Raw genomic sequence first — 23,958 nt, 5'->3', positions numbered from 1 at the left:
TACACACTTGCATCAGCCCATTGCACTAGTTGGTCAATATATTTTTGTAACACAAGAGGATCCTGCAGAGAAGCAGGCAGAATATTTAAAAAAATCTTTATTTTGTCTGCCTTCAGAAATTCTGTTTTCAAATGATATGGAAGATTATATAATCATTGTATAAATGCACAGGGGGATACTTCACAATTTCTTCCCTTGAATTATTATTCAGGAGCAGGAATGCAGCCTGGTAGAATCTTGTGAGATTTCATATTCTGACATGTCCCAGAAGGATGATCACCCTCCTTCACCAACTTTCTCCACCATTGGTCAGGAGGATAACTTGCCTCTTCTTCAAGAGGTTAGTAATGTTAAATATTTTATGCTAGGAAATCAGTTGCCTAGCATCCTATGCCTCTCAAGGGGCCCTCGTATTCTGTAATACTGTGGTATTGCATGCATGCATGAATGAACTTATTCAGCAAAATTGATTGCTTCAGCACGGCTATTCTAATAAACGAGGCCATACGTATGGCCGGCCGTAACTTTCTTATGGCCTGACCCGAAATTACCGCCTATGCCGATTCCACTCTCGAGGGGCCATATCGTATGGCCCGGCCAAAAGTCTTAACGCCCTTTCTGCAGGCGAGTATGAGAATTATAATTGGTACTATAAGTTGGGTTCACTTTTTTGGAACACTAGTCATTTTTTGAGAAGGAAGTTTGTTCTACCGTGGATAAAAAATTAATTCTATGTTCCTTAACTGAAATGGACTCTTATTAAAGGATAAATTTGGATTTTCTTTAAACTCTGATCAGGCGGCAGACGCTGGAGATCTTTAAAAAAAGTGAAGAACGCAAATCACGGACGAGAAAAAGCAGAAGAAATTTGTACACGATTTGTACCCTACAGTATTATAATATTCGTGAATTGTACATGTAATGGATAGAGAAAGAACATGATATCCTATTGTAGTTCTAACCCCATTTCTCTCCTTCCAATGGTGTAACTATTGTCTCATGGCTGCAATAATTTGCCCTCAAATGCCGTAGAAATCCATGGATTGGCTGCAGCCAATGCACGAAATCTAAATATGAAATTGAAACCTTAAGTTTCATTAATTTTATTATCAGAGGCTTATGTTAAGGTAGCTGTATAAAATTAAAACATCAATATGAGAAAAGCATTCTTTCCTTGATTTGTGGACGACATTTGTCCTTTACGCATCGACTTACTGAAGATTGCCTTATACTGCCAAAAAATGTGTTGCCCTATGTTTCTTAGATATCCTCCCTCATGAATGGTAATGCTACGAGAATCTTAAAATATAAAACATTTAATAGCGGATATTTCAAGCTACCTAAAGCTTTTCAAAACAAGTAAGAAATCTGCTAGCAAACGTAGCACAGAATGCAAATAAAAGCCCGTTCCTCCGTTCACTTTAACAGAGCATCCTTTAAAAAAGTATTTCTAACTTTTTAACTTCAAGCGAACTTTTAGTTCATCCACTATATCTATTTACGAATTAAGTAACAACTTCTTTTGACGTGCGGAAATATTTAATGAAAATATCCATCATCGTATGCGAACGGCCGTATCCGGATTACACGTAATCCGTATACTCCTTCTTTCAAGATGAAATCGGCATCTTTATTTTATATATCTAGCCAATGCCCGTTGAATCCGTGTATGTGCTCCCCCGCAATATTTATATATTTCTTAAAACAATCGCTATATAATCGACAACACTCCGTAAATTTCTTCTATAACTCCGTAGGCGAGCAATGTTATTTCATATGGCCCGAGTTATGACCGCCTCTTAGGCAGGCCATATTATTACGGCCTTTAGGCCATAGCTACCGCCCGACTTATGGCCTTTCGCTCAGAGTAGAATCGCTCGAAGCCATACGTATGTCTCGAGGCCGTAGTTATGGTCGATTTCGACTTATGGCCCGGCCATACGATTATTGGAATAACCCCCCAGGTTTAAAATGGCGTAAATATCAGACTTAAATTGTCACTTTTCTCTTGGAAGATTCATTATTTTGTATCTATGTATGTCATTCATGCATTGCAGCAATGCAAAATATTGAAAAGAATTCAAAATGTTTCCATGAATGAGGTGAAATCTAAGCAGCCATTGAGTGAGCGAAAAAAGGAACCGCTTAATGCTTTTAATGTCGCATGGCATGAATTCATGTTAAGTCTGCTTCAGTCATTGGCTTCAGGGAATGAATTCACATCAAGTCCTTTACAGGGTACATGCTGAAACACTACATTGCTGCCAATGTTAAGGTTACATTTGTGAATGCAGTCCTTTGGTGAGCATGTCTCCCAATGCATTGGTAATGACAGTTTTTTTATATTTTAATAGGCCAGTGCCAAGAAATGTGAATTGTGGATATTATAGTGTAATGTATTCATTAAATACATTATATTCATGCCTCACAGGCATTGATGATTAATGGTTGAGTTAGAATGATTAGGTTGAAATTAATGCAAATAGTGTCCCTGTGGGTGGACAGGATCATGTAAAGTTTCAATGATGATTTTTTGTGTGGGTGTCTACATCAGTTTACTTTTACTTTTACAATTTTATCTCATAGTCTTCCGTGGCGTGCAGAATTTGTGGATTTCTCCATTTTTTGGGTAATCACCACGAAACGCGACGATAACCCGAAAAATGGAGAAATCCACACATTTTCCTTTTACAGTTTACTAGTTTTGCACTTATTTTTCTCCTTAGTTTGTTTTCCTGCTCCCTCCCAGTGAGAAATGGGTGGTGGAATCCACGTGGAGAATTAACGTGGATACCACGTGTTTTTGGTCGTGGAATCAACGTGGAACCCACGTGGAAATTTGGTGGAAAAATTAAAACAGCAGTTGGTGCTGTTCTAAAACCATTAAAACCTCAACCACTCTATATCTAAACCTTCTATATATGTGTCTACGATTTTTCATGTGCTCTCATGGCTGCCTTTCCATGAATTATATAAAAATAGAATGTGAGATAAATTTTCACATAACTAGCGTGGTTTCAGGATGATAAATGACGCAACCCAGTGAGAAATGGGTGGTGGAATCCACGTGGAACCCACGTGGAGAATTAACGTGGATACCACGTGTTTTTGGTCGTGGAATCAACGTGGAACCCACGTGGAAATTTGGTGGAAAAATTAAAACAGCAGTTGGTGCTGTTCTAAAACCATTAAAACCTCAACCACTCTATATCTAAACCTTCTATATATGTGTCTACGATTTTTCATGTGCTTTCATGGCTGCCTTTCCATGAATTATATAAAAATAGAATGTGAGATAAATTTTCACATAACTAGCATGGTTTCAGGATGATAAATGACGCAACCCAGTGAGAAATGGGTGGTGGAATCCACGTGGAACCCACGTGGAGAATTAACGTGGATACCACGTGTTTTTGGTCGTGGAATCAACGTGGAACCCACGTGGAAATTTGGTGGAAAAATTAAAACAGCAGTTGGTGCTGTCCTAAAACCATTAAAACCTCAACCACTCTATATCTAAACCTTCTATATATGTGTCTACGATTTTTCATGTGCTTTCATGGCTGCCTTTCCATGAATTATATAAAAATAGAATGTGAGATAAATTTTCACATAACTAGCGTGGTTTCAGGATGATAAATGACGCAACCCAGTGAGAAATGGGTGGTGGTATCCACGTGGAACCCACGTGGAAATGTAACGTGGATACCACGTGTTTTTGGTCGTGGAATCAACGTGGAACCCACGTGGAAATTTGGTGGAAAAATTAAAACAGCAGTTGGTGCTGTTCTAAAACCATTAAAACCTCAACCACTCTATATCTAAACCTTCTATATATGTGTCTACGATTTTTCATGTGCTTTCATGGCTGCCTTTCCATGAATTATATAAAAATAGAATGTGAGATAAATTTTCACATAACTAGCGTGGTTTCAGGATGATAAATGACGCAACCCAGTGAGAAATGGGTGGTGGAATCCACGTGGAACCCACGTGGAGAATTAACGTGGATACCACGTGTTTTTGGTCGTGGAATCAACGTGGAACCCACGTGGAAATTTGGTGGAAAAATTAAAACAGCAGTTGGTGCTGTTCTAAAACCATTAAAACCTCAACCACTCTATATCTAAACCTTCTATATATGTGTCTACGATTTTTCATGTGCTTTCATGGCTGCCTTTCCATGAATTATATAAAAATAGAATGTGAGATAAATTTTCACATAACTAGCGTGGTTTCAGGATGATAAATGACGCAACCCAGTGAGAAATGGGTGGTGGAATCCACGTGGAACCCACGTGGAGAATTAACGTGGATACCACGTGTTTTTGGTCGTGGAATCAACGTGGAACCCACGTGGAAATTTGGTGGAAAAATTAAAACAGCAGTTGGTGCTGTTCTAAAACCATTAAAACCTCAACCACTCTATATCTAAACCTTCTATATATGTGTCTACGATTTTTCATGTGCTTTCATGGCTGCCTTTCCATGAATTATATAAAAATAGAATGTGAGATAAATTTTCACATAACTAGCGTGGTTTCAGGATGATAAATGACGCAACCCAGTGAGAAATGGGTGGTGGAATCCACGTGGAACCCACGTGGAGAATTAACGTGGATACCACGTGTTTTTGGTCGTGGAATCAACGTGGAACCCACGTGGAAATTTGGTGGAAAAATTAAAACAGCAGTTGGTGCTGTTCTAAAACCATTATAACCTCAACCACTCTATATCTAAACCTTCTATATATGTGTCTACAATTTTTCATGTGCTTTCATGGCTGCCTTTCCATGAATTATATAAAAATAGAATGTGAGATAAATTTTCACATAACTAGCGTGGTTTCAGGATGATAAATGACGCAATGTCACCAGAGAGTTAAGTTCCACAAATTAGAAATTCTGTTTAACATTTTATGATAATCACCACAAATCCACTTGAAATCAACGTGGATTCCACGTGGGTCCAACCACTCAATATCCACCACCACCAAATATCCACCACTCAACGTGGATTCCACGTGGGTTCCACGTGGATTCCACCACCCATTTCTCGCTGTTAAAAAAAAATTAAAACAGCAGTTGGTGCTGTTCTAAAACCATTAAAACCTCAACCACTCTATATCTAAACCTTCTATATATGTGTCTACGATTTTTCATGTGCTTTCATGGCTGCCTTTCCATGAATTATATAAAAATAGAATGTGAGATAAATTTTCACATAACTAGCGTGGTTTCAGGATGATAAATGACGCAACCCAGTGAGAAATGGGTGGTGGAATCCACGTGGAACCCACGTGGAGAATTAACGTGGATACCACGTGTTTTTGGTCGTGGAATCAACGTGGAACCCACGTGGAAATTTGGTGGAAAAATTAAAACAGCAGTTGGTGCTGTTCTAAAACCATTATAACCTCAACCACTCTATATCTAAACCTTCTATATATGTGTCTACAATTTTTCATGTGCTTTCATGGCTGCCTTTCCATGAATTATATAAAAATAGAATGTGAGATAAATTTTCACATAACTAGCGTGGTTTCAGGATGATAAATGACGCAATGTCACCAGAGAGTTAAGTTCCACAAATTAGAAATTCTGTTTAACATTTTATGATAATCACCACAAATCCACTTGAAATCAACGTGGATTCCACGTGGGTCCAACCACTCAATATCCACCACCACCAAATATCCACCACTCAACGTGGATTCCACGTGGGTTCCACGTGGATTCCACCACCCATTTCTCGCTGTTAAAAAAAAATTAAAACAGCAGTTGGTGCTGTTCTAAAACCATTAAAACCTCAACCACTCTATATCTAAACCTTCTATATATGTGTCTACGATTTTTCATGTGCTTTCATGGCTGCCTTTCCATGAATTATATAAAAATAGAATGTGAGATAAATTTTCACATAACTAGCGTGGTTTCAGGATGATAAATGACGCAATGTCACCAGAGAGTTAAGTTCCACAAATTAGAAATTCTGTTTAACATTTTATGATAATCACCACAAATCCACTTGAAATCAACGTGGATTCCACGTGGGTCCAACCACTCAATATCCACCACCACCAAATATCCACCACTCAACTTGGATTCCACGTGGGTTCCACGTGGATTCCACCACCCATTTCTCGCTGGGCTATCTCTTTTGGGGGGAGAGGAATGCAGGGTATTCAATATTATTGTATGTCATTTGTCTTCTGCTGCTTCACGGCAGGCAATCGTTTGGCTTAAGGAGCAGGAATGCAGCCTGGAAGAACCGTGTGTGAAATCAGATTCTGACATCCCTCTGATGTCCCAGAAGGATGATTACCCTCCTTCACCAACTTTCTCCACCATTGGTCAGGAGGATAACTTGCCTCTTATTCAGGAGGTTAGTAATGTTAGATATTTAATGCTAGGAAATCAGTTGCCTAGCATCCTATGCCTCTCAAGGGACTCTCGTATTCTGTAATACTATCGTATTGCATGCATGAACTTATCCAGCAAATTGATTGCTTCAGGTTTAAAATTGTGTAAATATTGACCTTAAAATGTCATTTTTCTCATGGAAGATTCATTATTTTGTATTTTTGAATGTCATTCATGAATAGCAGCAATGCAAAATATGGAAAAGAATTCAAATTGTTTGCATGAATGCGGTGATATCTTAGCAGCTATTGAATGAGAAAAAAAAGAACCGCTTAGCGCTTTCAATGCTGAGGAATGTAGTGTATTAAGTATTACTGTATGTCATTTGTCTTCTGCTGCTTCCCGGCAGGCAACTGTTTGGCTTAAGGAGCAGGAATGCAACCTGGAAGGATGCTCAGAAAAATCTCCCAGACGGCACAGGAAGTTTTCGTACCTAAATACGAGGGTGGACAATCAAGATACAAAAATCGCGCTTAGGAAGTTACTTAGAAGGTTTTGTTTCTTTATTTCCTTTAATGACGAAAAAAGATGCAAGAGGACTGGCAAATTCATATGCATCGATAAAATTGTATCTCATCGATAAAACTGTATTCGGTCTGGGACTATTTTCTTTCGCGGGTGGTGCCATCTGGTGCCATCGTGCCCTATCCTCCTAGAAAGATCACATGCCTTCACAAGCCGTTGGAGATCGCGTCGTTTACGTCACGTCTCACTACATTTCAGGGATTTTTGTGGTTAAGTTAGTGAAGAATAGAGTGTCTGGTAATGTGGAAGTTTCCCTTATTCTTTAATTTCATTCACTGGGCTTCAGAAACGTGTTTGTGAGATATTTTTGTTAGAAATGCCTTTCGTGTGTGTATTGTCGGGATGTAATGGAAACTCCGCGACATATGGTTCAAGTTTTTAGCTCTCCAAAAGATCCTGAGTTGAAGAAGAAGTGCATTTGGGCGATAAGAAGAAAACATTTCACTCCTACGAAAAACTGTGAGGTATGTACTCTTTCTCGCTGTAATTATTTGGATGTAATTTTAAGTCAGAAGTGGCTATTCAGTACTAAAAATGGTGATTCAAAATATTGTAGCAGCAATTCTTTTGAAAATTCTTGCATTTTAGTTGTCTTTTTTGTATTAATTCATTCGGTAAACGTGTGGTTAAAGGAGAAACTAGGAATAAGCTGCCAAGTTTATAGGATCGAATATTGCTTCTTAGCTTGCCCTATGGTGTATTACACGTCGGCTTTCACCATTTCAAATTATCTTATGCTATAGTTTAAAACAATAAAAATATCAGGCATACAAATATTTACTATATTTACGAGCCTAGTAATTTGATTTCTCATGCAGAAATACCAAAAATTGGAAATGATTTGACCTAATAAGTTACATGGTATTTTATTATTTATTAATTTTAGGTGTGTGAGCTTCACATTGCACCATTGTGATATCAGAAAGTAATCTGTGGCCTTGGACGAGAAGACGAGGAGAAAATTCTTGCTGAATGGAAGGTGCCCAGATTGGAGGAAGGTACCATTGCTTCACTGTTACCTGTCGCCAAGAAGACAGACATTGTGGCAGAAGTGACATATTTGTGGATGTGGATTTGATTTGTGCAAGTTGGTGCAGTGATAGTGGACGTTCATCGGAGAAAGTATTGACGATAGTTTGTATGTATCGACCAGTCCTCTTTTAAATAATTTTCTATTCGAAAGAGAATAAGAGTAATTGTTTCGCTAAATTAGATGTGGGATAGAAGAGAAAATTGGAAATATTATTGTGGTTGACAATAGAAAATACATAATATATGTATTGTATTTCTGTGGGTTTTTTCTTTCCTGCCTCTTTAAAATTTCTTGCGGTGGTGACTTCATGCAAAGTAAGTATAAAATCGGAGGTGTGATCTAAGAGATAACATGTTTTATTTTACAAGTGTTTATGCTGGTGATTTGGCAGGACTTTCATATTTTTAATAGGTTGATACATTTACTGCAGTTACCTAGGGACTTTTACTCATACCAAATAATTTTTCAAATACTTTAGCGCCTGATATGGGTAAGTTTTAGTAGCTGAGACTGAACTATACGTTAATTTTTGCTTGCATTTTGATGAATTCGATCATACTAATAGCAGATGTGTCAGCAATCCTGTTTCATCGGCAATTTTTATTTAAAAATCTTATTTCGTCAGGCTTTAGGGTAAGCTTTTTAATGCTCGTGGGCTATGTGATGTCTTATTTAGTGTCAAAATTAATAAGAATTTACTCTCATTAACATCTCAAGGTTTCCAAGTAAGTACGAGCCACTTAACAATGCTGGATGCTGGTGGTGCGTGAATTAGCCGTGAGAATCTCATTTTTCGCAGAATTATTTAAGTGGCCGAGTAAGTTTTGTAAGTTCTCAATGGGTAAATAATACTATATCATGAATTCTAATTACCATGAAAAACTCACAACCGACAAAAACTTTGTCGGTCGTGAGTCTTTCATGGTAATTAGAATTCATGATATGGTGTTATTTACCTATTGAGAACTTACAATTCATTCGTCGTATCAAGGTTCTCGCTACGGTCGGTAGTTATCGATTGTGTTGCGTTCGATACATTTTTCGATCGTGCGAGTTACGATATAACTAATTTCGACCTAATCGATTGAGATTAGCCTGAGTGCCGTGTTCCTGCGCGCTATGTATCCAATCGTACGTGCTTAGTAGCGGACATTCACATGCTGCGTACGCGCTTCGTCGACAGGCCGCGAATGGTATGTATCCATTGACGAAAAGCGACGGAGCGGCACAGTATCCCCTTAGTCAATGGGTACTATGTACATACGAATTAGATACGGAGGGTTCTGTGCCGTCTGGGCTGTTGGTGGCATCAGTCCAGAGTCCCATAAAGAATATCACCCTCCTTCACCTCATACCATCAATGTGAAGAAGGATAACTTGCGTCCTCTTCACGAAGTTAGTAATATTAGAAATGTAATGCTAGGATATTACTTGCTTTTCATCCTATGCCACTCAAGGGACCCTCATATTCTATACATACATATATGTATACTGTGGTATTAAATGTAATGATGACTGAATGTATTCAGTAAATTTGGTATAAATGTTGGAAATTCATTGTCATTTTTCTCTAAAACTAACATGGATGATCAATTATTATGCATCTATGTCATTTATGAGTTGCATTAATGCAAAATATAGAAATAAGTGCAAAATGTTTATGTGAGGTGAAATCAGTTAAGTTTGAAAAATATTGCTTTTCCATATACAATGAAAATTAAGTTTCTTTTTGGATCTATTTAGCATTAAAATTGAGTGTGAAGTGTCAAAAGTATTTTTATATGGCCAAAACCTTAACTTGTGAGACTGGACTTCAGCAGCTGTTGAGTGGATGAAAAAAGAGACTGCTCAACCCTTCCTAAACGACCCAAAAACGGCTGTAAACATTTCTCTGTCATGCATGAAGTTTAAATACCCATTTTCCCCACTGGTAGATCTATTTTTCTCTGCAATGAGGAACTTACACCGGTTACTTCCATTAACTTATAATAAGTGGAAATATGTTTAAGTCTTTTATTTTACAATTTATATGCATTAATTTATTGAAATTGAAGGTATTAATTTATTGAAAAAAGTTTGCCTTACCTTATATTGAATTTAATTCCCTACTTCAACTCCATTTTCTTGGTGATATTGATGATAACATCCTAATTTGCAAAGAGGTAAATCGCATTCGGATGCATTTCCATGTTGTTTCTTTTTTTCTCAGCTCTGTCAACACCACTGATGTATTTGCTGTACAGTACAACTGAATATGGACAGGAGACCATAGTGTGTTTGTTCCCTTTTCCTGTTTTTCTTTGTACATAGACTTTGTTATTGGGATCACAATTGGTTTGAAGGATACTAATATCCTGATTACCATTCCAAACCATTGCATTTTCTGCTCTATAAATTTCTACTCTCTCCCTTTTGGAGTTGTAAGTATTTTTTGGATATTTTAATTACTTAGGCCATTCTTTGAGACATGATCTTGTAGTAGCGCATCCGTACATATGAGTTATTCATAATTTCATGAGCATCACACTTTAAAAAAAGCTATCAAAGTACACGTGATGATTTTTCCCTAAATGGTTTTTCATTAAATTCATTACAACTTGCGTCCCAAGAAACATTTCACGATTTCTTTTATCTTTTTTTCCTAGGTACACATTTCCCTGCAGAACGCAGCCATGGGAGCTTGCTAAAACCCAAACTTTAAATCCTCACTTAGTTGGCTTTCCTTGGATGTATTGTTTTATGCATGACGTCCCTAAAAAGCAACCATCACCTCGTCAACACTTAATTCCCTACCTGGTTTATACATACTTTTGATGAAATGTTTCCATTACATCAAGAACCGGCTTAATTTTATGCAATACGTCAAAACCCTCCTCTCCCTTTTTTCCCCGAGTTCTATCACTAATATGGAAATAAATATGTATTTTGAAATTTTTGTGTATCTACCAAAGGTCATACAGTCACGACCAATTGAGCAGTCAATATCTTGGCTATGCCAGTAATCCCTGCTTTCAGGTAAATTGAATATTCCCATGTATACAAGCACTCCAATGTATGCTACCATTTCATCACATATAACATCTACCCAGTCTTTGATAGCCTTTCCTGAGGAATGCTGAAGATGTTCTGCATATTTGTTTGTGTTCTTGACAATGTTGTAAAAAGAATCTTCGCCCTCTAGCATATATTTTAGGAAGGAAAATTCATTGTCATCTATTGCCAAATTATGAATAGGCCCCTCTCTTCTTTGAACTCAGACGGTTCTTCAAAAATCAGGGTGTCCCTCCAAGAATCATGAACCTGAATATCACCTTTTAAATGACTCGCACTTGGGGTAACGTCATCTTCCAGTTCTATTTCACTTTATTTGTCACTATCACTGTATCCTTCTTCTTCATTCAAATAACAAGAACTATCTGAATCACTCGAAAATTCACTTCTGTTCACTTCTTCTGCGATAGTATCCTCACTTAATGAAGCCATGGTCAGTGCTGAGGGGCATTAGTTTTCTTTTCATTTGAGCTGAGCTTCGCCTCCTTGCCATATGAGATAGGAAAAGTGTGAGAGTGTGTGTGACCACCCACAAAGAAATATCGCCATTAGGTATGATGGTCACTCTAAATAACACAGGGCTGGCCTATGGTTTTCGCATTACATCATTTCAAAACTGGCCCTCATAAAAATCCCTTGGTAATGGCATTATAATCTTCTCTCATTGCTTCCCAGTTAATATACCACGCTGGAACAAAGCACGTTATTGTCTTGCGATTTTAGCTTATGGTGACGACGTTCTGCTTCTTCTTATTGAAAGAAGAGATAAGACGGATGCTTGTGCTAGCAAAGATAAACACTATCAAGGTAAATCAGATGCCTATGAAGCTCAAAAGGCTGCCCCAAGTAGAGCAGGGTAGGCCGGCCGGATTCGGCAAGTTTAGGACAGCAGAGAATGAGGCATTTAAACTTCAGTAGGGAGAGGGTTAACCCCTTCAATGCTACATAGCATGAACTCATTTCAACCCTACTTCAGTCTTTGCTTGTAGGGAATGAATTAACACCCGGTGCTTGACTATGAGTATGGCGCAACGAGCCCTTTCCTACTGAGAGTCTGTGCAAAGTTGTCTGTTTGTTCCCTGTGCAGTGAAACATACAGCCAACCAGCCCCCGAATGTTAAGAGTTTGTTCACTATTGTTCCCAAAATGCTTGTCGCCTGCCCGTTAAGGACAAGCTGCAAACAAAGTACAAAAACTGTAGGAAGGCTGTTCTTAAGTTGTTCCTATTTGTGTGTGGCCCGAGGTTTTTCGTTGGCTGTTCGTACTCTGTTCACTAAATCTCCAACTGGCTATCAACAGGCTTCAAATGGAGAGCGAACAGACATTATTGTTACAGAAATTGACAGGGTTGTGGGTATGTGTTCTGGTGACTAAAATTTTAGATAGCAATATAGCTAATAGATTGCAATAGCACTGGTGCCTTGGATATTATGATTTAAATATGCACATCGGAACACAAACTTGAATCAAAAGTTACTCAAAGGTCTCAGAAGTGATTAACTCTTACCAACAGGTTTCCATAAATTGAGTATCCTAATGAGAGAGATCGGTTAACACAACTCATCATAATTCAGGCAATGCTTTTGTTACATTAGTAAGTAATGATGAACAGTGAGATACTACGGTATTTATGCTCTCAAATTATTTTTCATTAGAAGCTGTTGAAGGAATGTAAGGAAGTAGACTCAAGTCTCTCTGACCTACCTCAAGAAAATCCCCCGATTGTTCTTCAAGATGACCAGTTGCCACCTCCTCGCAAGGTTAGTAATGCTAAATATTTAATCTCAGCAACTTACATACTAATTATGAAATTAAATTAAGAATTAAATACTAATTAAGAAATACATAGTACATATCTTATGCTCTTCAAATCACCCTTGGCTTTTCAGTGTGTACTACACTTATTGTTATGAATGGCATTGAAATGTTAATATTGGTATTTTTCCATATTTTACTGCATTATTTAGTGTATGATAGATACTTATACTGGGGCAGTGAGTAATGATATACATATATTACTCACTGCCCCAGTGATTCAACATAATGGTGTTGCGGGGTAATTAAGAGTAGAGCTCCCTCCCTACTTAGGCACGGGCATGTGAAATGCACTCACTCATTGTAGTTCATTACCCTTTGCACTTGAACAATTTTCTGTGAGTCTGAAGGCCTCCTTGAGGATAGACCAGGTAATTCCATGAATATATGCTGTTGCATAACTATGGGGGGATGAGGGGGATAGATCAAAGAGAAATATAAAAAATATTTAAAGCCATTGTCTAGCTTTGGCATGTAATAACTGCATCTGCTTCCAGCTAGATTTTAAGTGACAAAATGATATATACCGTATATGTATGAATTTAGTCCCCCCTTTTTTTCCAAAAATGCCTGTGGAAAAAGTAAAGGGGGGGGGAGTATATTCAAACACATTTTTTTAACTTTTCCGGAAACTGAAGCCTCAAAATTGGGGGGGGGACTATATTCAGAGGGTGACTGTATTCGGAGAAATACGGTAATGTATATCCAGGTATGTCATTTTTCAAAAATTTTCCGAACACCTTGTTGCCAAGGGGGGGTTGCCCTCCCAGGATCCCCCATCCCTTCCCCAAAGCTTATGTCTGGTTATGCCACTGAATATATGAGTATGAGACAACAAAATAACCCCTTACCTGTTTAAAATCTTAGCTGCATGACGAATAGTTGAATTGGTTCGTTCATTCAAGCATCTATCATGAAGAATTATTTAGAAGTTGGAGGAAGCAATTGGCTCTGAAACGGGGAAAGATAGTAGTTTTCACGGTTGATTTGGATGGCTTGACTTTTTCAAAATGCTGTCAGAAATTTCTTTCCTTTATTGTGCGAGGTAATTAAATAACTGCCATATTTTTGTGGAAGTAAGCTTGGTTCGAAATTCTATTCAAAATTCACAAGAGTGGGCCCACAAATAGCAATGTTAGGATATGATGAAGTTACCTTATACCGCCCTAAACTTCATTATACATGGGCTCCAAGGTGTACATTTTTATTTTTCTAGCTTAGAAACAATGTTTAATACTAAGAAGACATGAGTTTAGCATTACCTAGAAGTACAGTCGTGTGTCCTTTTGACCCATAAAGTTTATCAGCATAAAATATATGGGTGCTTTTACAAAATCTTACCCATGCGGAATCCTAAGAAAAATATAACTATTCTGTTTGTTGGGAAAGTGTAAAATCTTACATGAATAAACACTTCTCAATCCGGAAACTTAATTTTTTCTTCTCGAACTACATTATACAGACTTTTTAAAATGTATTTTGCAGTAAAGATGTATTTTGTAAATAATCGTAGCTAATTTAAACTAGTTAACTGTAACATGTCAAGAATTGCTCATCTGTTGCCCTAGACATTGATTGTTCCTGTGAAATTTCAAATCAATCAGTACCATTAGGTGCCAAAATTTGTAAATTAATGAGGTAGTTTTACTTTAAGTTTCTATCTGCCTAATTCCAAATGGTAAAGAAAACAATCAACACAGTTGGATTCAAAATAAATTAGTTGAGTAAAAATACTGCTGAAGAAATTCTTAAGCCGGTGTTTCACGGTAAAATTTACATCAAAATATTTGCATCAAAATTTTTAGACAAAAATTTTGATGCAAAAATTTGTATGCAACGGGACAGGGGTGTCCCACGATGCATCTCATTTTGATCAAAAACAAATGAAAGACGATATTCATGTGAACAAATTTGGAAACTTGTGGAGGTGAAGGATTCTGTCTTTTTTAGCAGGTGAAATTGTCTGAACAGGCCTCTTGAACATTAAAGAGGCGAAAAAAAGAAACAGAAGGAATGCTGAACTTGGCCTTGGCTGGAAAGGGGGTATGAAAGCGTTGGAATAAGCGTGCTAAACATGTTGGAGAAGGAGTTGGTCGCCTATGTTCCCGCATATTATCGATAATAATTGACGATAAGTGAGGATATTTTCATGTCCCGTATCAGCAAGGTTGAGGGTAGAATAAAACGCCAGGATACAAATGTAAGGCAGTTTATTCCCGCGAGGAAAATTTTATTAATAAATGATGGACATTGTGGTTGAGGAGATGTTATGAATAGTGCTTTAAGCGTGCATTTGAATCAAATTTTTTCTCTCCTAATCTAGCAGTTGCTAAAATAAGGTCCTTATCCTATAATCATAGTAATACAAACTGGCAGCTGTAGTGTTTCACAGGTATAATCGTCAGTTCATATTAGTCATTTCTCCTCCTGCTCGCTCACATTGTATGCCCTCCACAAAGCTAACCTGTAGAATACGGCCTCGATATGTTAAGTAAATCTTTTATTCTATCCAAAACATCCCTCCTTGTATTGCGATTATAAAGATCGCTTCCTTCTTATTAAAGATCAACTCATTACTGCAGATTTCCTAGTTGAGAGTTTCCATCGCCTATCAAGACCAATTTTTGCTCATTTTTACTTTTAGGACCAAACCAGGCGATGAAATAGACGATCACAAAGGTATATGTATATTTGAAATGTTTTGTGAATTCAATTCACGGTATGATGACATTATAAATTCAAAACTAAACCTTTTAGTATTCCATACAGTACTAGTGAAAAAACTCAACCGGTTTCGATCTTATCAGGTCCTTATCTAGAGGTTTACGATTATGATTACGACCTGAATAGGTGGAAACCGGTTGGGTTTTTAATGCATACCTTGTGGAATACAACAAAGTTTATTTTTGTGTCCATAATATACATAATTATTAATTGAAATACTCATGCAGACGATAAATAAGTTTAACCTATTTGGCCTGTGTGTCAGCGCTTGGCAATGCTTTTTTGTCAAAGGCCCTGTGATTGGTTGGTTTCATCCAACTGGATGAAAATTTAGAACCTGTCCTATCCATTTGGACAAAACGGTGATTTGTACAAACGATAGGACCAAAAGCCAGTTGGATGAAATTTTGACCGTGGGACAGGGTGCACGTCAGTTGCTCAAATTTTGATGCAAATTTGACTGTGGGACTTGGCTTTATGAAAATGCAGAATTGACTTAACCTTTGGAATCAGTGCTACAAATACAAGAGTCGCCCTCGGATTCATCATGGCGGTTCAAAACATCAAATTAAAAATTTTAATCATCCTAATCAAACATCTTAGAAGACATCATTAAATTCTATTCTATTATTTTGATTTGCTTTGCTCTTTTGGGAATGTAATGCCATCTCTTTTTTCTCAGGTAATGAGGAATAAAGTATGCATGCACATATTCATTATTAGTGCAGTCTCAGTGCCTAATTGATGACAGAAACCAAGATTCTTTGTGTTAATTTTAGATCAGGATATATTTTTCCTGTAGAGGTATTGTGTACTTACGGTCATCCTACTGAGAACTATCCCATTAGGGCCCTTGAGGGCCATATGGGCCCCATTAGGGCCCTTGAGTAAGTTAGCTGAAATCAATGGTCATCCAATTACCATATTTCTCCGAATATAGTCCCACCCTAATTTTGAGGTTTGAGTTTCAGGAAAAAATTAAAAAAAAAAGGGTTTGAATATAGTCCCCCCTTTACTTTTACCATGGGCATTTTTGGAAAAAAAGGGGGGACTATATTCAGACAAATACGGTATACGACCGCAGATGCATTGAAACATCATACCTCAGCCAGTAATGCCAAATCAGCAAGAAAAATGGCTAAAAAATTTTGAGTTCCTTAAAAAAGTCTCACAAATTCATGCATGGAAATGTTTCGTACAAAAGCTAAAGCATTATTTCAAGTGCTTTCATGGAATCATCTCTCAAAAATTGTTGGGTGGTGCTTGTAACGTGTAATAGATATCAACTCATATTTAGAAGAAAAATTGATTAGTAAATGTGTAAAAGTAAGAATGTTTTCTAAAGAGAGGAAAGCAAGTTAAATATACAGTAGAAATCCAATATGTATGTATATCGAGTTCTGAAGATCCATGGAAATTCACTTGTTACAGCCATGTATACATTAAAAATTGCTACTTTCCAGTTATACTGGCATAAAACTATGAAGTTTGGCTCATTTACACACTTTCATTTATTCATTGGAAGATGCATCAATATTTCAATTTTAATTTAAGAAATAATTACGTTAATAAATAAAGTCAATGCTTTGCAAAAATTGTCTCATTACTTGGCTATTGTAGCAGGAGAAGACAAATATCAATTTATTAATACATCGATATTGTTCAATCCATTGAGAACTCATCAGCAAATGCCTTGTTATTCTAATTTTAAAAGGTTCAAGCTGCTCAATAAATCAGAACTAAAATTTAACTCCTGGCAATCAGTGACAAGTTTTCAGGCATGTAATGGTCAAAAAGACTGCCTTGAATATTGACCACCCCCTCAAACTGAGGTACCCAAGAGTGCTTGTATTCATAAGAATGGACTGCTACGTAGCATATTTTCAGCTTTTGTGAATAGGAAGAGTCAGACCTCAGAACTAAATATTTCATCCGCTGCTCTGACATGGAGAGAGCCCCTAGTCAAAACTTAAAAATATATTTATCTTGAATTGCAATACGAACCGTGAGATGCCATAGTATTACTCATCTTGAAATTTTCTTCTAGCGGGAAGCTAAAGGGCGGGGAAGAAGGCCGACCAAAAAGTGGAACTTGGGTCTGCCACCGCTAACTCTGGCAAGAGCTCCTCCACCTCCACCACCGACCCCTGTCAAACCTCTTGATGGCAATTTGACATCTCATTCTGGGGTGAGTAATGAGTGGTGTTGTGTCAACAATAATACGACTGTGGATTATACAAGCAGCCCCTTGATCTGCGATCACCCACCGCACACGTAAATAGTAGAGGTGCGCAAATAGTGCCCACAAATACCTCGAATACTAGAAAGTATTCGATATTCGAGATCTTGAATAATTACGCTGAAAGTACAATCTCGAATACCTCGAATACATTGAATTTCGCGCCATATACAATTGCACACACGTCGTTGGTAGTTGACTCGGATAAATGTAGAGGACTCCAGTTGTGTAGTGCATGTAGTGCCATATTAGGCAAGTTGACGAACTAGGTACATCAAATTCGTGGACTATAGTGGTGTAAAGATATTGTTTGAGGTGGGGAACCAAAAATGATAGGGAGAAAAAATCCGAAAATCCCCGGTTTCCCACACAAAACCCCTCAAAAAATTAAAAATAGCGGGAAAAAATCAACTTTTGGGTACCTTCTGTTATGCACTGAGCTACAGCTCCAGAACCATTCCACTCATCAGAAAGATTATCACGAATTCGAAGACTTCAGAATCCAGGGGGCTTCCCCTGACGCCAGTTTTGTTTCTTAATGCTGAACGACAGCTCTGCAATGATGCATCAAAGTTGATAAAGGATCAAAATATTCATTAAAATAATAGTGAAAAAATGGCATATGCACGGGCCCCTGGCTGAATGCATCAATACACCAACATTCAAAAAATTATTTTCACCACTTCTCATTCTATGCTCATCCAGGATGAACCCACAAGATGGAAATCCCTTTTTCAAATGATGAGTTGTCTTCTGGAAGAGAAGCAAGCCATAATATTAGCTGCCTCTAACCTGAGTTTTAATGTAGGCATAACCACCGCAGTGCAACGCTATCAAGCAATTGATTGATGCTCTGGATGTTTTCGATGGAGTAACATTTCTTGCTAGTGGAAGTGCAGTCACAGTTTCTTAAGTCATCCCCTTGTGAATAGTATTATTAAATTCATAGAAACTAAGAAGTTTTCGCGTAATCATCTACAAGGTTTGGTCAATGATTCACTGTTTTCTATTAAAGTTGGTATGAATTTCTGGAAAAAGAACAAATATTCACTTTTACCACAATTCTTGATGTACCATTCAAAATCAGTGATTTACGAGATTAGAATACAGTTGAGGTGATAAAAAATCAGTTGGCTTTGGAGATGACAAGTCTTTCTAAACAAAGTCACCCAACAAAAACAGATACCTTAGCAAAAGTGCAACCGAAAACAGTCCATGGATGTAAATCAACAACAATTAATGTGGGGAATTTATTCAAAATAAAAAGATTGATTTTTAAATGTATTTGATATATATCTTTTTATTTATACATTCACCCAGCGAAATAGAAGAAAAACTGTGCAATTCTAGTATTCAAGGAATTAAAATATTTGAGCAATTATTTAATCTTCAAATTCAATATTGGGGTTTGAGAAATCTGCTATTCGACCCATCTCTAAGGTTTATGATTATCTCCACTTTCCTTGCTGATGGTGATACAGAGATCCAATTTTTATGGGGAAGTAAGCTATAATTAGGACTGTGAACAAAAACTTATATTTGTGCTGATATCATCCATCGAATTTTTTCACTTTCAAATGCTGTTCCATGTAAATGCAAATTCTCTGTTCCAAACGTGGGAATAAATGAATCACTCTACCCACATAGCTAAAAAGTGTGGTAAGTGGCATCATAAATAAAGCTTCTATGGGTTGGGCTGGGCCCACTTCTAGGGTATCCTCTTTTGTAAAATATTAAATATCAGAGTATTATTTATTTTGCATCCTATGACTTTCAATTTACAGGGAAGGTTTCAATACTTTGTCGTAGCTATTGATTATGAATAGGTTTGGCATTACTCTTTGTTGTATTTATTTTTATTGTGGCTGTGGCAGCTATACGGCAAATCTTCTGCTCTGTGCAGAGAAATTGGCCTAGGTGGCAGTGGCAGATACAGAAGGGGGTTAGCCCGCATTGCGAAACATTGCAAAACAGCAATTGTAACTTTTTTAGTATTAGATGAGACAATGTGTGGCAGAATTTTGTTCTTCAGCTGCCAGTGTTCATGATAAATCGAGAAATTTTGAGCTTTTAACTGTAAGGCGGTGAATATGGAGAATTTTAAAAATCCTGCATTCTGAACATAATATTCATAAACTCTTGACATCACAAGATGAAAAAAATTCAATTTATATTCCAATTCAAAATAAGATATTACTTTTTGCGAGGTTTGCAGCCTCTTTCGTTGTGCCCTCACTGCTATTCATTTTGAGGACCGTTGTATAATGGGTTGGAAAAGACTAAGGAATAATTGCTGACTTAGGATCAAAACATCTCTCTCCCAGCACAGACCTTTTCTCTTCCTCCTGAAATACCACTTTAATTGGCAGGTTTACTTTCCTCCAGCCTGCCAAGTCCACCCTTCCTCTCCTTCAGTCACCACTGAGTCTCCCTTCCACCCATTTAGTTTTCCAACTGGTTGCAGCCGCTACATTCAAAACTTGATATGGAAGACTGTTGAATTGAAAAATTTGATCAAGTATACACTCACCTTAAAGAACAGGTACCTGTATTAAAGAAATAAACACTGATACTAATGCTAGCCAGTTTATCGAGTTGGATTCCTCAGGAACACCACCAAAATTTGGAAAGAAAAATCATGGCACCAACAGTGCTCCCCCACCTTCAAATATCTTGCAAAGACTGCCTTTTTACTCTCTCCAGCCTCATAAGGAGAACTGGACACTGAATGTAGCTCCCCAGTTCAGCAAGCCACTGCATTCCCCAGCCAAGAATTTAGATGATAAATATGCTAATTGGCACCAGCTGAAGGGTTGTATATTATTATTGATCACAGTTGCTATCATGTTTCTTTTCTCGAATTAATTTCCAGGCCCAGGAGCACAGCCCAGAGGGTAGAAAGCAGATGAGGAGGAGGGAACCATCCTATACAGAAAAAATACCCCCTATTCCTCCGCCAACCCCTACTGTAACTCTCGATGACAGTTTACCCTCTCAACGCATGGTAACTGGTGTAAAATATTCTATGGATGTTTTTAAAAGCACAAAAGATGAAGTTAACTCAATCTCAACTTTACTTGATGTGAAAGGACAATGGTCACTTATGGCAATTTGCAAACTACCTCAAATGCAAAATATCTGGCAGTTATCACAAAGTTAGATAAAATATGCATATAATTTCTGATAGATCTTAGTAATGAAGTCACTAGCGGATGATTTCCAATTACTAATCTAATGAACTTGATTATTGGTGCTTTCAAAAGCATCAAACACATACATATATAATTCTATTCACAGCCTCTAAATTTGAACTTAGTACTTCACCTAAATATTAATCATGAATGGGTATTCACAATGGTAGGTCATTTATTCACAATTTTCTCTCTTTGTGTGTCATTTAATTACCATCATTTCTTATTGCTTAATAATTGAATTTGTATTGCTTGCAGTAACATGAAGTACGTATACCATTTAACCCACTTCTAAGCCCATTCATATGCTCTACTGTTGCTATGAAGTTTTTTAAAGTTACTAAAATGAATAATAATTGACTTTGAAAGAATAAGCCCTGTAGTGATTCCTATTTTTCAATATATGCATTGTCAAAATCTCAGAATAGCTGAAATGGCATCATTCTGATTCCAAAAGTCCATCGTTCTGATCACATTCAAATTCCCATGGTTCTTGTCTCCTTGTATTGAAGAACACTGAGGTAATACACATCTGTCACTAGTAATTATTCTCCAACAGCTGGAATGCAGCATGGAGGAGAGAATGCTGAGCAGAAAATCAGATTCTATTCCTGCTGCATACCATGAACAATCTCCCTCACCTCTGCTGAAACCTAGCCCATCACTTCGAGAGGTTCAGCGTAAGGTTAGTTGTGTTAAATGCCTAGTATCAGCTGATAATTAATTTAAAATCATATGCCTCTTAATTTACATTGAAATTTTTAATACTTGGCTGTAACTACTAAGCATGGAATAGGTAATCCTACTGGAAATTTTATTGCTGATGCAATCTACAATAGTATCAATGACTACTGAGTTACTGTATTATTTCTTACCTCAAATTATTTTTTAATAGTGGGAACACAGTGTAGAGAAGAAAAAGTCAACAAGGAGGTCAGACCCCAGTCTCCCGCCATTATCCCATTCTGGACCTCTTCGTCCTTCTCCCCCAACCGCTGCCAAATATCTTGCCAGTTCGGCATCTCGTGGAACGGTTAGTAATTTAAAATATTCAGTATTAGTAAATTATTTAATTTGCATTTTATGCCTCTCAATTAACTCTCAATTGTCAATACTTAAAAGCTTGAGTGATCATTTATTAATAGATACAATTACTGCATCTATTAATAAAGGATTATGAAGTTACTGGTATTTTACTGGAAATTAAGTGGATTTTCTCTCTTTCAGTATTTTTTTATTGCTATGCATTGTTTTTATTGTCTTAAATTTTCCTAATAAACTTTTAGATGTATTGGTATGCCTTCACTTAAATTTTTTTTCCTCAGCGGGTACACAAAGGGAGAAATCTGATTGTTAAATCAGAATCAGATATTGTAGGTCTGTCAGATGAACACTGTCATCGTCCATCACCAACCCTTCCTTCTGAACTTCAGTTTTGTCGGTCACCGGCACTCGTGAAGGTTGGTAATGTAAAATATTTTTGTACTAATGATCAAAATTTCCTTGAAAATTTTTTTTAGTAAATTTACACACATGGTACATACTTAGATAAACAATTTGAACATATGCAAAGTGTGCATATTGTTATTTCTTCCCTTTCATCATTCTATAGCATAGGGAACGCAGACTGGAGGAGAGAAAGCTAGTAAGAAAATCAGGCCCATGCAAAACTCCTAGTTTCCCATGTCCTTTGCCAAAACCCAGAACTACAATCCGAGATACTCAACACAAGGGTAGTAAGGTAAAGTATTTAATATAAGAAAATTACTAGTTTATTAATGGTAGTTGAGTAGTATCATAAAAGACAATACCTCTCAGTGAACCCCGATGGATTTCATGACCTAGAAGCTCGAATGATTCTTTCAGTGCTGCTCACAGCCAGGTGTTTTTTTGGACTCATGCTTATTGATATATAGGGTTTCTTTTGATATTATTATATTTTTAGTATCCATCCAATTACCCTCCTATTCTCCTTCCTCGCCTCAATACCACTATGGAATATGTGCAAATGTGTAGATTTTATCAATCACTCTGGCATTAAACCATTGCATTGTAGACACCATCTCTTTCTCAATGGAAAGAATCACCAGTGCACTTAGCTGGTCCTGTGATACAGTATTCCCTTGGAAGGTGTCAGTCCCCTTGAAGAATGAGAAATACCTGTATGATAAGGCGTAGTTCTGTCCAATTCAAACACAGCTCATGTAGCATGCATGCCAAAAACAGTTTTTTCTTCTGGAAGAGGAGAATCCTTGCTAATTGTGGCTCACTGTGAACATGCCAGCACACATTGCAAGTAGCATACCACACCTAGTCCAGAGGGAAATTCTAAAGACTTAGTAAATGTACAACAGATCACTCATGCTTGTGTGTTCCAACACTTAAGAACACAAGCAGCAGTCACCACTGCATGCATAATATCACTATTTGGGCTAATAATTTATACCTATGACTTGAAACATTTATTTTGTATAATGTCTTGGCTTATTCACATTTGATCTGTGGAACAAGGAGTCTTAAGAGATATGACCATGCTGAATTTGGAATGCTTCACTGAGGAAATATGTAATGTATACTAACCTGAATGTGCAATAATTGAGATTGGGCTTAAGGTCCTTGAATGTAAAAACAAAAAGAAACAATTGCTAACATAGCAATAGGGTGGTTTCCTATTATTTTTTATTGCCTAAATCGAAAGATTATTACTACTGGAGTACGTATTTCACGCTTTTAGATTTTTAAATGACGATATCTATTTTTCACGATTAAATGAAAAGTGAAAATTTTCAAGTGCACGAAAATTCGATGGCTCAGTATGAATGATGGGAAAACTCTGTGTGACGTTGTTCTGGTTCCCACTGCCGCAAGTGAGGTGACCTTGGGGCGAGGCTTTGAGCACTGATACGACGCAGGATTCTAGCCCAGTGAGAAATGGGTGGTGGAATCCACGTGGAACCC

General features: G+C 37.3%; 1 protein-coding gene across 1 annotated transcript; it reads left to right on the top strand.

Annotated features, from left to right (window-relative positions):
• The first annotated feature begins 259 nt into the window (after positions 1 to 259).
• Positions 260 to 23,146, top strand: LOC124171185 (serine/arginine repetitive matrix protein 1-like). Its single transcript, XM_046550324.1, has 11 exons — positions 260 to 340; positions 6,229 to 6,388; positions 9,260 to 9,375; positions 12,687 to 12,791; positions 17,618 to 17,758; positions 20,682 to 20,813; positions 21,560 to 21,685; positions 21,896 to 22,033; positions 22,326 to 22,460; positions 22,613 to 22,741; positions 23,057 to 23,146. The coding sequence occupies exons 1-11, from the start codon at positions 260 to 262 to the stop codon at positions 23,144 to 23,146; spliced, it is 1,353 nt and encodes a 450-aa protein (XP_046406280.1).
• The last annotated feature ends 812 nt before the right edge of the window (positions 23,147 to 23,958 follow it).

The sequence above is a fragment of the Ischnura elegans genome, chromosome X, assembly GCF_921293095.1.
Source record: "Ischnura elegans chromosome X, ioIscEleg1.1, whole genome shotgun sequence".
Classification (NCBI taxonomy): domain Eukaryota; kingdom Metazoa; phylum Arthropoda; class Insecta; order Odonata; family Coenagrionidae; genus Ischnura; species Ischnura elegans.
The sequence above is the reverse complement of the archived record's forward strand: the minus strand, read 5'-3'. Positions and strand labels throughout refer to the sequence as shown.

Coding starts and splice junctions, on each gene's coding strand:
- LOC124171185 (XM_046550324.1), top strand. CDS start 260: ATGTCCCAGAAGGATGATCACCCTCCTTCACCAACTTTCTCCACCATT. Junction 22,034..22,325: donor GTTCGGCATCTCGTGGAACG/GTTAGTAATTTA, acceptor TTTTTTCCTCAG/CGGGTACACAAAGGGAGAAA. Junction 22,461..22,612: donor GGTCACCGGCACTCGTGAAG/GTTGGTAATGTA, acceptor ATCATTCTATAG/CATAGGGAACGCAGACTGGA.